Source organism: Triturus cristatus, chromosome 4_1 (assembly GCF_964204655.1).
Source record: "Triturus cristatus chromosome 4_1, aTriCri1.1, whole genome shotgun sequence".
Classification (NCBI taxonomy): domain Eukaryota; kingdom Metazoa; phylum Chordata; class Amphibia; order Caudata; family Salamandridae; genus Triturus; species Triturus cristatus.
This window is the reverse complement of record NC_140585.1, coordinates 1,009,316,507-1,009,330,646: the sequence shown is the minus strand read 5'-3', so window position 1 is coordinate 1,009,330,646 and position 14,140 is coordinate 1,009,316,507. Positions and strand designations below refer to the sequence as shown.

The window sequence follows — 14,140 nt, the reverse complement described above, 5'->3', positions numbered from 1 at the left end:
TGGCCATTGGCCTTTGTTTTGAAACGACTTTGCATTTAAAAATTGCTGAATAAATCATTTGTCTTTGTCCTTGTGAATTTGATTTAGCTGTACATTATGTTGATCATGTTTAGCATGAACTTGGAGTTGTCATGCTGGATTTCCAATGTGGAATACTGAGGTGTTGATGTGAGGTACTCCATGTGTTCCATGAGATATGTATCCTATTCTGGTCGTTATCCACATCATCCTTTGCAGCGAACTGGGTGTGTCATGAATAAAAATTTGTGAACATCTCTGTAAACATTTCATTTGCATGGTCACATCTGTGGCTTGCACACATGCACATATGATGTGCTTCCCATTGTCCAATTTGTCTATTTCTCTGACTGTAGGTGCATCTCCACTGGACATGTAAGTGTGGGCATCATTGGTGTAGGAGCAACTGGGTCCTCTGTGCAACTTGCTGGACATATATATTGAGTATGTGCAGATGACTAAATGGACACTCCTGTACCCAGGCTGTTGTGACCAGAGCCTATATTGTGTGGTAACTGATGGCTGACTGACCAAGTGTTCTGCTGACATGACTGAGACCTGCTGGGAATATGTTTGGCACAGCTGAGCTTCCACGGGAGTTGAGTCCCCTCAAGTAAGTGTGTTGTTCCGTAACATTGCCTGGGCCCATGGAGTGTGTTGTGTGAGGATGTGTGTGTGTCCACATCCCTTTTCATACACAGGCAGTGTTCCCTTGATATGTTCCTGTTGTTGATGCTTGCTGAGTTGTACTGTGTTCATCCCACAACTTTGCCATGGGCTACCAGATGTGTGGGTGCATGACACACTACTGTTAATTGGTGTTTCATCACTGGGATTTGTCAGTTCTGAGTGGTGATGGTGTGGTCAGACACAGATGGGACACAGTCAGGTGTCCCCAAGGCACTAGTTTGTTTGCAATATCATGTAGTTGTCCCTAGGTGGTACCTTTCAGTGTTTGAGACATGTGTATGTGTGTGTGACTGCTCCCACTTGTCAGGTTCAGGGCTACAATGTTGGCAGGTGTCAGCATGTGTGCCTTGTGGTTCTCCTTGGCTTCTGCATTGTCCTGGGACTGTGGCAGGTATTCCGAAGGTTACAGGAGCTTTGACGTCATGGCCATGTACTGCATACTGTGCAGTATGTCTGTCATTCACCAGGGTTGTAGACTGTCCTTGTGTGATGAGTATGTGCACTGTAGTTCCTCCCAACATTAATGTGTTTGTAATGGGTGCATGTGCAATGTCACCTGTCCATGTGGGCTTCACAGGTGCACATTGGTGCAGTTCAGGGTGTGTGGTGTTGAGGGTGGACTGTTGTAAATGTTTGCATGGATGGGCCCCTAGCTCCCGTGTGTCCATGGATGATGGGCCATGCTGAGTGATTTGTGTTTGTGTAGGTGTGATGTACGTTTGTGGCACAGGACACATGTCTGGGTTTCACAGTTTGTACGAAATCTACCATTGTAAGCACAGTGGACGTATCATGCATGCTTGTGTTACCCCAATGTCTGGTCCCTAGGGGTAGTGCTGTTGTGTGTCAGTCTCTTGCTGTGTTAGTTGCTGTTCGTTCCAGCTTGTGTCACATGTATCTGTTGTGCTCCCTCTCATCTCACAATGCCTGATTGCCCACTAAAGGGGGCCCATTGATGGGTTACTTTTGTATGGCACTGTGTCCACATCTGTCTCACTGTGGTTCAGCCCCCCTCATGTGTTGTGTAGTTGCCTGGGGATACTGAGACACACACATGTTGTGGCAGATGTGCAGTGTGAGGTTGCCTGTTTGTGTTTGTGCATCTGCACAAGTGCATTGGTATTGCTGTTGTGGGCCATTGTCTGGATGTTTTTTTTGTGATTTACCCTGCTGTCACTGTGAGTCATATCACATCATTCTGCACATTCATCCTGGTCGTTAGGTCCCATTGCTGGCATGGAATGGGAGTTTGTGAGCTGACACCTACAGTCTACACAGAATGTTTTGATTTGTGTGTCTCTTTTCGAGATGTGTGTATGCTTTCTGATGGTCACTTCAGCTTTTGTGTCATTGTACACTGTATGCGTTGTCAGCCCCCATGGGTGGTGCTTGTCTGCACATGGCCGAGAGTATGTTAGGGTTTCACAGGACTGTTAGCCTCACTACATCTCTGTGGGTATGGGACACAACCACTACTTTGCCCCAAAAGTGTTTCATGTGTTGGGACCAGAAATCATACATGCTGTTTGGCATTTGCAGCTTTGACCATGATGACACTTACCGCTTGGTCACTGTGATGAGGGGGGTTTTGGACCCCATCACCACAATTCTCAACATTTGCTGCAGTTTGGAACCAAACACTTAACTTTTGTTATACACAGTGAGGGGGTGTTAGTTTTATATTGACACAGTGCTAGAGTGATGCTTGCCTTGTGTAGGCAACACTCAGTTTTTGGTCACACATGTAATGGTAGTTACATTGTATGTTCGAAGTCATAATCACTGTTGTGGGCATTTGTCTCAGACTACACACTGTTGTCATGATGTTAGGGGAGATGTATTTTGCTAACATACCTAATGTTGGTGTATGATGGATGTGTGGCGCATCACCCATCCTATGGGTGCGGGTGACAGGGGTGATGGGCAACATAAGCCCTATGAGTGGTGGTGACAGTAGTGACGGGCAACATAGTATCTATGGGGGGGTGGCAGGAGTGATGGGCAACATAAGCCCTATGGGTGGGGTGGCAGGAGTGCTGGGCAACATAGTCACTATGAGTGGGGGTGGCAGTAGTGCTGGGTAACAGGTTCCCTATGAGTGGGGGTGGCAGGAGTGCTGGGCAAAAGGTCTCCTATGGGTGGGTGTGGCAGGAGTGATGGGCAACAGGTGCCCTATGAGTGGGGGTGGCAGGAGTGCTGGGCAACAGGTCCCCTATGAGTGGGTGTGGCAGGAGTGCTGGGCAACAGATGCCCTATGGGTGGGAGTGGCAGGAGTGCTGGGCAACAGGTCCCCTATGGGTGGGGGTGGTAGGAGTGATGGGCAACATAAGCCCTATGAGTGGGGGTGGCAACAGTGATGAGCAACAGGTCCCCTATGAGTGGGGGTGGCAGGAGTGATGGGCTACATAGGGACCCCGCTGACAATGCAAAAAAGCGAGATGGACCGAGACCCATACCACAAAAAAGTTATGGCCATCCCATCAACAGATCGAAACCACCTGACCCTCTGAATCAATGGTTGGATGTTAAGGGCCCAGGAGAGCTCCAGGTGAAAGGTGTCCTAGATACCTAAGTATTTGAAACTGAGTCGACAAAGAGGAATACTCATCTGCCAGTCAAAACAGTCTCTGGAAGGGGCCAAGAGCACCAACACAGACCCAGGGGGGTTCATCTTGAGACCTGATGCTGACGCAAAACAGCTCAATAACAGATGAAGACACAGAGGGCCGCAATTAGCGGGGTCCGCCAGGTATAGGAGGACATCATCCGCATATAGAGCTATGCGATCCTCCTGAGCAGCAATCCAATTCCTTCACTAAAATTGGGCCTCCACGTGAACAAGTCAGGCCAAGGCTCAATTGCGAGCGCGGAAAAGAGAGGGGATAGGGGACAACCCTGTCTCATCCCATGCCCAATGGGAAAGGTAGCAGAGTGGACCCCATTAATCTAGACCTGTGCACTGGGGTTGCAGTATAGAGCAAGGACCGTGCCACACAAACGAGACCCGACAGCGGCCCATGACTGCACTAATTGAAGGTTGCCCCAGCCCACCGTATCAAAGGGTTTTTTCAGAGTCAATAGGATGGAGAGCCAGATTTGATGTTAAGTGATGACGGTGAGCCAGGGCCACATGAAGCCGACAGAGGCAAATCAATACCTAGTGCAACGAACAGACATAAAGCCACACTGGATGAATCAATGTGGCCAGAAAGTGCTAGAGCCAATTAGCCAACAGGGAGGCAAAGATTTTAACCTCACCATAGAGGAGTTAAATGGGACGGTAGTTTGTACATGACGTGGAGGGCGATTGCGTCTTAGGAATCACCACTATGGTGGCTAAGTCCAGATCTGGAGGGAAGGTGCCCATGTGGCACACTTCTTTGTACAAAGACAACAGGTGGGGTATCAATATGTTACAGAAGGCGGTATAGTATCCCATGGGAAAACGTCTGGTTCAGGGGTTTTCCTGGATGCCAACAATATTGGGCCTCCCCAACCTCCTCAGCTGTAAATGGTTGATCCAGCATTCGTTCCTCAATAGGGGACAAGTGTGAGAGAGGGACCACCACCAGAAAATGGTCCAAAAATCTTGTGGGGGCCGTGTACAAGCGTTGGTAGTAGCAAGCGAAAGCCTGCGCGATCTCCCGAAGAACCCGGCAGGAGTGGCCACTGTCATCTAAAATTTCAGTGATGATTTTATTTATCTGCTGATGAGAGGCCAGCCAATACACCAGTTTCCCATGGCCGATCAGAGACGCTTTACTGCCTCAAGGCAGTGATGACAGATTTCTTCATAGACAAGTCGCAGTTGGCAAGAAGTGTTTTCCTGGGGGGTCAGATGCAAGATGCCTCTCTAGAAGGAAGGCGTGGGCCTTCAGCTGAGTAATGTGGGAGGAGCAAGCTCATTCCTGTGCCCTAATAGGGCTTCTGGTGAAGCCCCGTATAGTCGCCTTGCTGGTGGCTCAGAAGGTGCCCAACCTCGCCATTGAGCCCATGTTGGTGCAAAAAAACGCTTGGAGTTTAGAGCTAAGGGCTTGAACAAAAGTTTTGTCTTGGTAACACCAAGCATTAAGACGCCACATGGGGTGTAAGCCAGGTTTGGAGGATACAATTTGAAGAAGAAGCAGAGAATTATATACCCTGGGGTAGTATTTAAATTTGTAAGAGTGGCTGACAATCAGTGGTGGTGAGGAAGATCAAGTCTATGCTGGATTGGGTATGATGGGCTGCTGAGGTGTGTGTAAATTGGCGAAGTCTCGGGTACCATACCTTCCAGGCATCTCAGAGGCCAAGGGCAGTGGTCCAATCAATGAGTCGATGTACCCCGGTACACCTAGAGTAAGTGGGAGGGCCAGTTGAGCTGATCTCTGGATTTGGCCTTGCATTAAAGTCACCCCCTAACAGTGTAAGGCCATGTGGTAGGTTCAGAAGGAGCTGGGAAAGGTCCCAGATGCAACATATTAAGGACTGTGGGCGGTGAATAGACACATATTAAGGAAACCTCCTGTCCCTCTAGGGCCCCATCAATGCAAGAAAGCAGCCCTTTGAGTCACGTATGACATGGGAGACAGCAAGTGGCAACAAGCACCGCAAAAGGATAGTAACTGAACGAGACCCACAAGAGTACCCTGCATGGAAAAACCTGTTATATCTTTAACGCACTAGGAAGGTGCAACGGTCCCCCAAAAAATAGTTTTCTTATAGATAACTTCAGGAAGGTGATGGTGGGCAAAGGTGAATAACATTCCAAGACAATGCTCAAAATTTCACCATTATGGGGTTGAAGTGTAATCAGATGCAATGGACAGTACAGGGGAGAAGCCTGCCAGGGCCCAAAGGAGGCATAGAAAGCACGTCAGCGGGGTACCACGTGATGCAGTGACAAGAGACTTGCAGCTGGAAATATAGTGTGAGTGTGTGCCAAAACCTAAAAAGGAAGAAAGGAAGTAAACATATATACAATGTATTTCACTTGGTAAAAACAGTAACAATGTGCATTGAAATCCCCAAATCCCACCCCACCCCACACACCTATCCCATAAGCATCTGTTGCCCTAAGACAAAACCCCATCAAGAAAAACAATATGTTCGACATATGAGAAACTTCAAAGAAGGGAACCCCCCTCTTTAGAAGGATAGGATGGCAGCTGCCATTTCACCCAGTGAAAGCATCAATAGAGGCAGATGTGTGAACAGCTCAGCAGCTACTCGAGGACCTCAACAGGTAAGTCATTTAGCCGGTGTGGCTGCACACCAGTCAAATCACAGGGATGTGAGAAAGATCAGTATCTGAATGGGAGGTTGCTGGGGCAGGCAACAGCACGTTTGGAAGCCTATGGTTATCCGGGCCCTCCTCCTTCCCCCAGAGGTGGGCGCAAGGCAGGAAAAGGTGGCGATGGTGACCACATCCAAGGAGACCGCTGAGGTGACTCAGAGTGGGCTACTCTCCTCCGCCTCTGGGAATGAGTACACCTCCTAAGGGGATTGGGCGGCAATACCAGATCCCGCAAGACAGGAGAGCCTGGACAGCGCGACATGGAGGCAGCAGAGTCACCAATCAGGGGGTCCTCAGTAAGCCACTGCCAAGCAGACTCTAAGTCATCAAAAAGGTGTGACTTATTAGCATGGATGATGCAGAGTTGAGTCGGAAATAACAAATGGTATTGAAGTACAATGGATCTGAGTTGAATGCTTCACCTCTGTATAGAAAGGCTGACGTTGTTCTACCGCCTGTGTGTAGTCCAGAAATTGAAGAACTTTAGCATCGCCACATCAAAGTTACAATTGTATTCTAGCCTCTCTAAGGATGGCATCTCTGTCCCTATAGTTAAGGATTCAAGAAATAATCAGCCTGGTAGAAGGTACCAGAAGGAGGTTTAGGAGTAAGCACTCTCTCTGTGGTGAACCATGAGGACAAGTGTGTGGAGGGCATCCAGGATTTAATCCGTTGCTCAAAGAAATCTGCTACCATTTGGGGTGTATTATCGTCCGTTTCTTCCGGAACACCAATAATGCACATGCTCTTCCACTGAGAGCAATTTTCCGCTACTTCAGCCTGCCTATGGGGCTCTGCTGTCTGAGAGAGCAAGGTCGAGACCAGGACCTTGAGTGTGGAGACGTCGTCTTCAACAATGGAAATGCGAGATTCAGCTTATGTGATGTGCGCCATGGCATTCTAAAGATGCCCAGTTTTCTCTCACAGGCCACAAATCATGTGCACTATGGGAAGGAAGGAAGCCTCCCAGGCCGTTCCCACTAGGCATCCTAAGTTGTCTCTATCCGAATCACATAGTAGGCGCACACGTGACATTCACTCTTCCCATTTGCCCAATAACTCTCAGAAACAGTGCATGTTGTTCACGGCGTAGCCTTTTCTTTTTATTCACGAAACAGGTAATTCACCAGTGACCAACACGAGAGTAATAATATCCCTTTTGGATATAAACTTATCAAAGCATCACTCTTTAGCGGTATTAACTTGACGAAGGCTGCCAGGCAATTAGGCACAACATTACACTTGAACTTGAACTTGGCCGTACACTTTAGTGGCCTCGGCCTGTCAAAGGCAGTAAAGAAGATATAGATATGCACCACATTACATTTGGAACTCTTGAACTTGGCCATACACTTGAACTTGGCCGTCTCGGCTCACCAAGCCCCAACTCTGCTGTGCACATTGTGCCAGCAGGCCCCAACGCGCTACAGCGAACAGTTGCACTACTTGTAAACCAGGGCCCCTCATGGCACGCTGGCATGCCCACCGGGGTACCTGCACTCAGGCAGCCTCCCCAGGGTTCACCTCAGTCCATAGGTTGTGGGTTAGGGCAGAAGAGTCAAGGACCACCATCAGGCCAGTCCCCCCTTCCGCCTACCCTCTGCACACGTGGCTCCTACCCCTTTCTGGGGGCAATCCAGTTGTTGATCCGCCACAGGGCGAGGAGCTCCCTGGCGCACTCGCCCTCCCCCCGCGCTAACTGTGCACCTAAATGGCCCCTAGTATTGTTTGTATGAGGCACTGCCCATCTACCAAAATGATGTCCTCCATCCTGATTCCACCTCTCCTTTCTGTTCTCTGGGCCATCCTGTGATACGTTACCTGCCCCCTTTTCAGTGGCCATCGAGTTGTGAAGACCCTAGTTTACACCATCACCTGTTTCCCATGGATTAATGTATGACCACCTGCCCGGAACCTGTCACCAGCTGTATTTCCACCACCGCTATCCTAAAGGGAACTTCTACCCCATGCCCTCCATAAAATTTTCGCCCGTACGGGTGCCTAGCTGCTAGCGCAACCCAATTAGACTCCCCTGATCTCGTGGGACAGCGGTGGAGGTGTTGGACCCGCTGCCTTCCTTCTACTGGTAGCCTATGTATATCTTACTTCCCACGCTTGTCCTTGGCCTTAACCAGAACCCCCTTAACTTAACTGCCCGCGTTATCCTACTGACCACATATAGAAACATCCCTTCAGACCATCGGTCGTTGAGTGGTGACGTAATGACGCACCCTTTCTCTTACCGCCTTGTGATAATTTACCAGGCCCAATAATGCGTTAGATAAAATATCTTGGCAACTACCTCAGTAGCTGGCACATTGTCCAGAAGCCACGCTTAATGTCCCCTGAGTTGGGAAGGCCCCACACTATCACTCATTTTCCTTTATGACATCGACCTCCCTCCCCCAGGAAACTAATCCCTTGGGGCCTCCAATAGCGATTCCGCCTACCAGGATGCCTGCCACCTTAGCGCAACCCTACGTGTACTCTCCCGAGCCTCTCCAGTATGCCTCTTCGATATGCCACTGAAATCCCGGACCTCCAGCAGGTCCGAACACAGGTGACGTCCGGGACCACCGGCAGGTCAGTCCCTTCTGTCGCCAGCCAGGTGCCCCAGAAGCTAAGTCCCGGCTGATGATAGCCTTATGCAACCTCACCAGAACCTCTGGGAATCCCTATGACTCACAGCATGTGTGGATGCTTGTGCTGTGACCCATCTCCCTGCAGCCTCAATCCCGAAGAACAACTACTGTCCCATACCGTTACCTGCTGCCGTCTGTCATAGTTAACTTACCAACCAAGCACCTCCTTGTGCCTGGAAACCACTCAGCTATGCTACATATTTTGTGTCCATCCAAAGACAGCAGAAGACTTTCACTGGCCTGGACTCCTGCACCACCACCCTCTGAGCTATTGCTCCACCCACTGACAGGGCTGCTCCCTTTGTGAGAGGTTTTGCTTTGGACTGTTAGGACCTGTGGTTAAAGGCCGCCACAGGGGTATGACAGGCTGGTTTTGCTTCGCCCCTTACAGTTAAGACCTGTGGTTAAAGGCTGCCACAGGGGTATACGTGGCTGGGTTACCATGATAATGTAGCACCTGCCGGGTAATTACCCTGTGCCCGAGGTGAAGTTTGTAGATTGGACTCCATAACCACCTTTACCCGGGAGCCTCCTGTTACCGTATCCTCTGCTATGTGCCTCTTTAATATACAAACTTCGCACCCCCGCATGGCTAATACCGTGTGAAGATGGCGTTGCCCTTGGTCAAGGGAAGCCGCGGCTGGATGATTTAATATATTGCCTGGTAACTAGCCAGACCCGGAAGCCTGCGCTATAAATACTCACCGCTCAGCCCCAAACTGACTACTAACCTAACGGTTATTATGTCCCTCGCAAAGGTCCCCCTACGTGAAGGGAATAAATACTGTTGGATATCGGCACAAACTGGTGATTGTAACTTGGGTTTTAGAAGGGGTCCTCCTGCAACAAAGCCCTGGGAATGTTTTTGCACTGTCTCCTCACTCTTATTGGCATCACCGCGAAAACATAAAAGAAACTACAACCAGGCCAGAATTGGTTCCCCCGCACTAGCGGCTCAAGGGTAATTGTAACCATACAAAAATTCATCTGTTTCCTGACTTCTAAGCAGAACCATGCGCATTTGATGAGACGTTCTCCCTCCAGGCCAAGGCTGATTCCCCCTATACTATCACTCCAGCCATGTGATTATGTTGGCAAGACAAGTTTTTTTTTTGTTTTTTTTTTGTCCTTTGTGCTGAACTGACCCTAACGTTTCGCAGATAACTGGAAGAAGGTAAAAGTTTTGAACTGTTAAACCATTTTCATTTTTTTTTTTTGATATATGGCCTGGTACGCCCCTAGGGCTACAGCCATATTTGTGCTTAATTTATTGAGAATTGTTGATCTTTGAATATTACCTGGGTCTAATCTCATAACTAGATTAGAAGAGTATGTTTATAAATAAATACAAATATATTGACAGACAGGAGTATAGGGAACAAACGTACTAAAGGTGACTGGGACCAATGACTGGCTTCCTTATTGCTGGTAACATGAAACGGAAGTGAGTATGTGCTGCCTTTAAAGTAACAGCATTGTCCGGTTTTAGATCTACAGAGTTCCTACTGGACTAACTAACCTTACTGAAGTTGGTGTAATGGGAGCTAGGACGAATGCGTAAGGTTCTGCTCGGCTGCGCCTGCAAGAGCCTATTCTAACGTGTACCTTATCAATGAGGGAAAGCAGTGCGCAAATCCTGCTGTTTAGAGAACTTGTATATGCATTGTACCAGGTGACCCATAGCAGAGCAACGTAATGCCGCACATGGAGGCGCCTGGCTCGGAACGTTACGCATCCGGCGCCTATTAAAACTGTGCTGGATTAGCTCCTAGTATTTCCCTGTGCCGCCCCTATCCCACTGTCTCGTTGCGATGTACAGAGAGTGGTAATGAGCGTACGCCCACCCAGTAGCAATGCTCACTACTAGCGTGCAGTTGCTGTGCGCGGCGGTGTGCTTCCGCGCCATTTGGCATGAATTAGATGCCCGCACAGTAAGAATACCAACTATTAGTATGCGGTGTGTTTCGGCGCCATTTGGCATGAGTTATACACCCCCCCAGGAATAATGCCCGCTGTTAGGGTGCGGTCGCTGAACGCGATGGTGTGTTTCTGAACCATCCGCCCTGAATTGTCCACCATTGTGCAAGAAGGCACAACATGCTTCAGCATCGCCCAGGCTTGAATAACAACACTTGCACGTGGTCGGAATGCCAGTCAAGTCCCACTTACCACCAAAGTTGTATCAAGCTAAAAATTCCCCCAACATCGTAACTGGGGCTTCCGGGGCAAGGACCCTTTAAACATTACCACGCATTCGTATTCCAGAAAATAAAATAATATTCGCAACTGACGCCTGGCGGGCAAAGATCACCCCATAGATCAGGGTGTGCAAGGCCACCGCCCCTCCCATAACATGCACTTAAAACATTGTAGTTGTGATAACGCCTTGAGTTAAAATAGCGCTCTTATGACGCCAGACTAACAATTGCTCTTTCATAATCCAGGCCATAATTTAACTGCATTTGCACCAATGCCCATGAGGTTATATGGTAAACTCATCGGTAAATGAAATACGTTCCCCAGAGCCAGTAAACAAAGCTAAAAACCATGCCTTAACTCCTTGACACATTCTTCACTGTAAATCACCGACCGGTACCCAACTTACAGTTCATCAAGACAATAAAATACAGCAAATACAGGAGGCCAGCGGCATGATGCGCAAAGACTTCGAATACTATGTAATACAACTACCTCCGCTATATATGTTGTTATCCATAAGCATTGACAGCAAGGAAACAAATCGCAGGGGAAATAAGAACAAATAACCGGACTATGATGCCTTGAAAAGTTCTGCATGAAGCGCACTGGCAGATTTAATGGTGCCTTGAAAACGTTCTTTAACATGCGGCGCATTAGGAGACCGAAATTCCCGATTGGAAATAGAATACATATCAAGATCCGGGCTAATGACATTGAGCTGACGTTGACGATGTGCCCCTGCAGCTTGTCGGAGGTTCAAAGGGACAAAGAGGCTGAAGATCGCCAGGCACGGATTCAAATACCGTTCCAGCGCACCTCGATGACGTCACCTCATTCCGCCCCCTTTACGTCCCTGGGGAAGGTCCAGTCCCGTGGCGCTACTAAGGGCGCCCCTCCTCTAGGCGCGGGGGCGCCGGTCAGTGGGTCTGATCTGCCGTCACCATCTAGGGCGGAGCCCATTCTAGCGATGCAGAAAGTGACACTGCGGGTCCTCACGCAGAGTCAAGCTGGCCCTGGCAGCAGGGGTCACAGCAGACAGGAGCAGCATCATCAGCCCAGGGGGCGAGGCAGCCTCCGGCCATCAGGACAGGGCCCCGGGCAACCCCCACAGAATATCCTGGTGCTGAAGGAAAGGCGACAGGAGGCCTCACCGTATCACCAGCACTCTCCTCACCTCTGCAGCATGGCTGCCTCCAGGATCACCAAATTAGGCCCGCATCCATTGGGACCTCCCACCCCTTGTCGGATGCGTGAAGATTCAGGTGAGTGCTCATCCACTGCCGAAGGGTTCAAGGAGGGGAGGGTACCCCAACAGAGCAGCAGGCCCCACCACACTGGCAGAGATCAGGGGTCGTCTCCAGGAGTCCCGGGGCATGGCCGGTGCCCCCACAGGGCTGGTTCAGCAGCAGGAAGGGGCATGAATGCAACTACCGATCTTGATTATAGGCAGGTCGGTAGGGTTCCAGTCAGAGCACTGTTCGTTGGTGGCCGCCATATTGGTTGTCCAAGTCACACCCCCTCTTTTGAGGGATCTTACTTGTAGTGAAAGAGAATCATGTATCAGAATATATAAATGTCTACTGTATGAAAATCCTCTCTCTCTGGGCCTTACAGGGAATAATGTGAGTTTGGTGCTGTTTATCTCACAAGAGAAACTTAGAGGGGCTCATTTTAATCAATGTATAGGTAACGTTTCTGGTACAGAAGGCATCTTTGTAAAGGTATATGAATAACTCTCTTTGGTATTCTTTCCTTCCATTGAAAGGTTGTTGTGATTTATTTCTGGCTTTTAGTAGTGTTTAACACACCACGGAATGCCCCCTCCCCCCATTTGGGGTCTTCATACCATGTAATTTTGATTTTGAAATGCGATCCAAATATTAATGTAAGAATTATAACAGTTAGGGTGAACAAGGTGGTAGATGTCCATGTACATGAAGACCACCATGGGGTCATACCAACAAGCCAATGGTCAACACTGATGCATACTCTAATCTACACCGTGGAATCCCAGGCCTCTATACGGATTTCATTAGCTACTCTTTTTTCTTCACAATCCCTAAGATTAGCTTGAAAATAATTTGTTGTCGATCATTGCTTAAAGGGCACTACTTGACTTACAGCTGTACTACAGTTCCACTGGTCAGCACAATTGACAAGAACACTTTTGGACAATAAACAGTGTGACAACAGCTCTGTTGTCTGCAGTAGTCTTCTTTTTCTCACGGTTTGATACCTTAATTCCTTTGCAAAGTTTAGTTTAAGGTTTTAGAAGGTTGGTGAGAATGTTAGTGTGAAATAGTTAGAAATTTCAAATTCCCCAATTACTTAAAATGTTTTCCCTTAGAAGAAAGAGACCTCTTGGAAAGGAAAGGAAAGGAAAGGAAAGGAAAGGAAAGGAAAGGAAAGCAGAGACAGATTCCATACCCCTTTGCCTCAAGCAGACTTTCATCTAGAGCATAACTGACTTCACGCGGTTGAAGTGCTCCCAGTTGAAAAAGGACTGAACAACAACTTTAGGAAATAGACTGGGAAAAGAAAGGTACTAAAGTGGAGAAAGATAGACATGATCTTTCAACAAGAAATTTCTGTTAGTGATTCACTCTTTTCTTCTTGATGCTTAAGACATAGACTGAAACATATATAAGTGAGAGGTGTAGTTGAACTTCCCGCAAAAAAATGAAACCCACATTTTTATTTATTAGGTACTAAAACCTGCACATTTAAGAAAAACACATTTATTTCTTCTGTTCTGACGTTATTATTTTCCTGATAGGTTGTCCAAGATTATTGAAACAACCAAACCCCTCTTTGCCTCCTTCAGCCATTTGCTGGTGTCCTGTGATTTGTTATCAGTCTTTTTCGGTTGAGGTGATTGATGCAAAGAGATATTTACAGTTGATCAGAATTCATATTTTTTGGTATTCTTACATTTCAGATAGTAAACCTATGGAAAATAGGCATGCTACCATCTTGGCCTTAAATTACATCATGATGTTCAATAAAAGGGATGGAGGTAACCAATTTGAATTTTTGATTTGCATTTTTGGGAACCAATCTGTCAGAAATAGAGAGAATTCAGCAAATTAAAGGGTACAGCAGGGCATTATAAGTTTCACAACATACATGGTATGATTGACGAGCTTTTGATTGTATAAAAAATATTTCAGCACTGAAACAGAGATTGGTAATCTCCCAATGAGTAGAATTTCTTATCAAGGCTTAACTTGGTGTGGCATTTGGCTGAAGTGAAAATGTTATCAATAGGGCGTTTTTAATGGTTATTGGTAAGGTGCTGTGAGGTGAAGAAAGATAA

General features: G+C 47.8%; 1 protein-coding gene across 1 annotated transcript in view; it reads left to right on the top strand.

The window, feature by feature from the left end:
• The first annotated feature begins 11,687 nt into the window (after positions 1-11,687).
• Positions 11,688-14,140, top strand: part of LOC146855972 (uncharacterized) — a 43,933-nt gene continuing 41,480 nt past the window's right edge. The window contains exon 1 of the mRNA XM_085650688.1: positions 11,688-12,086. Coding sequence (XP_085506814.1) covers positions 11,792-12,086 — 295 coding nt within the window. The 5' untranslated portion in view covers positions 11,688-11,791. The remainder of the gene's footprint in view (positions 12,087-14,140) is intronic.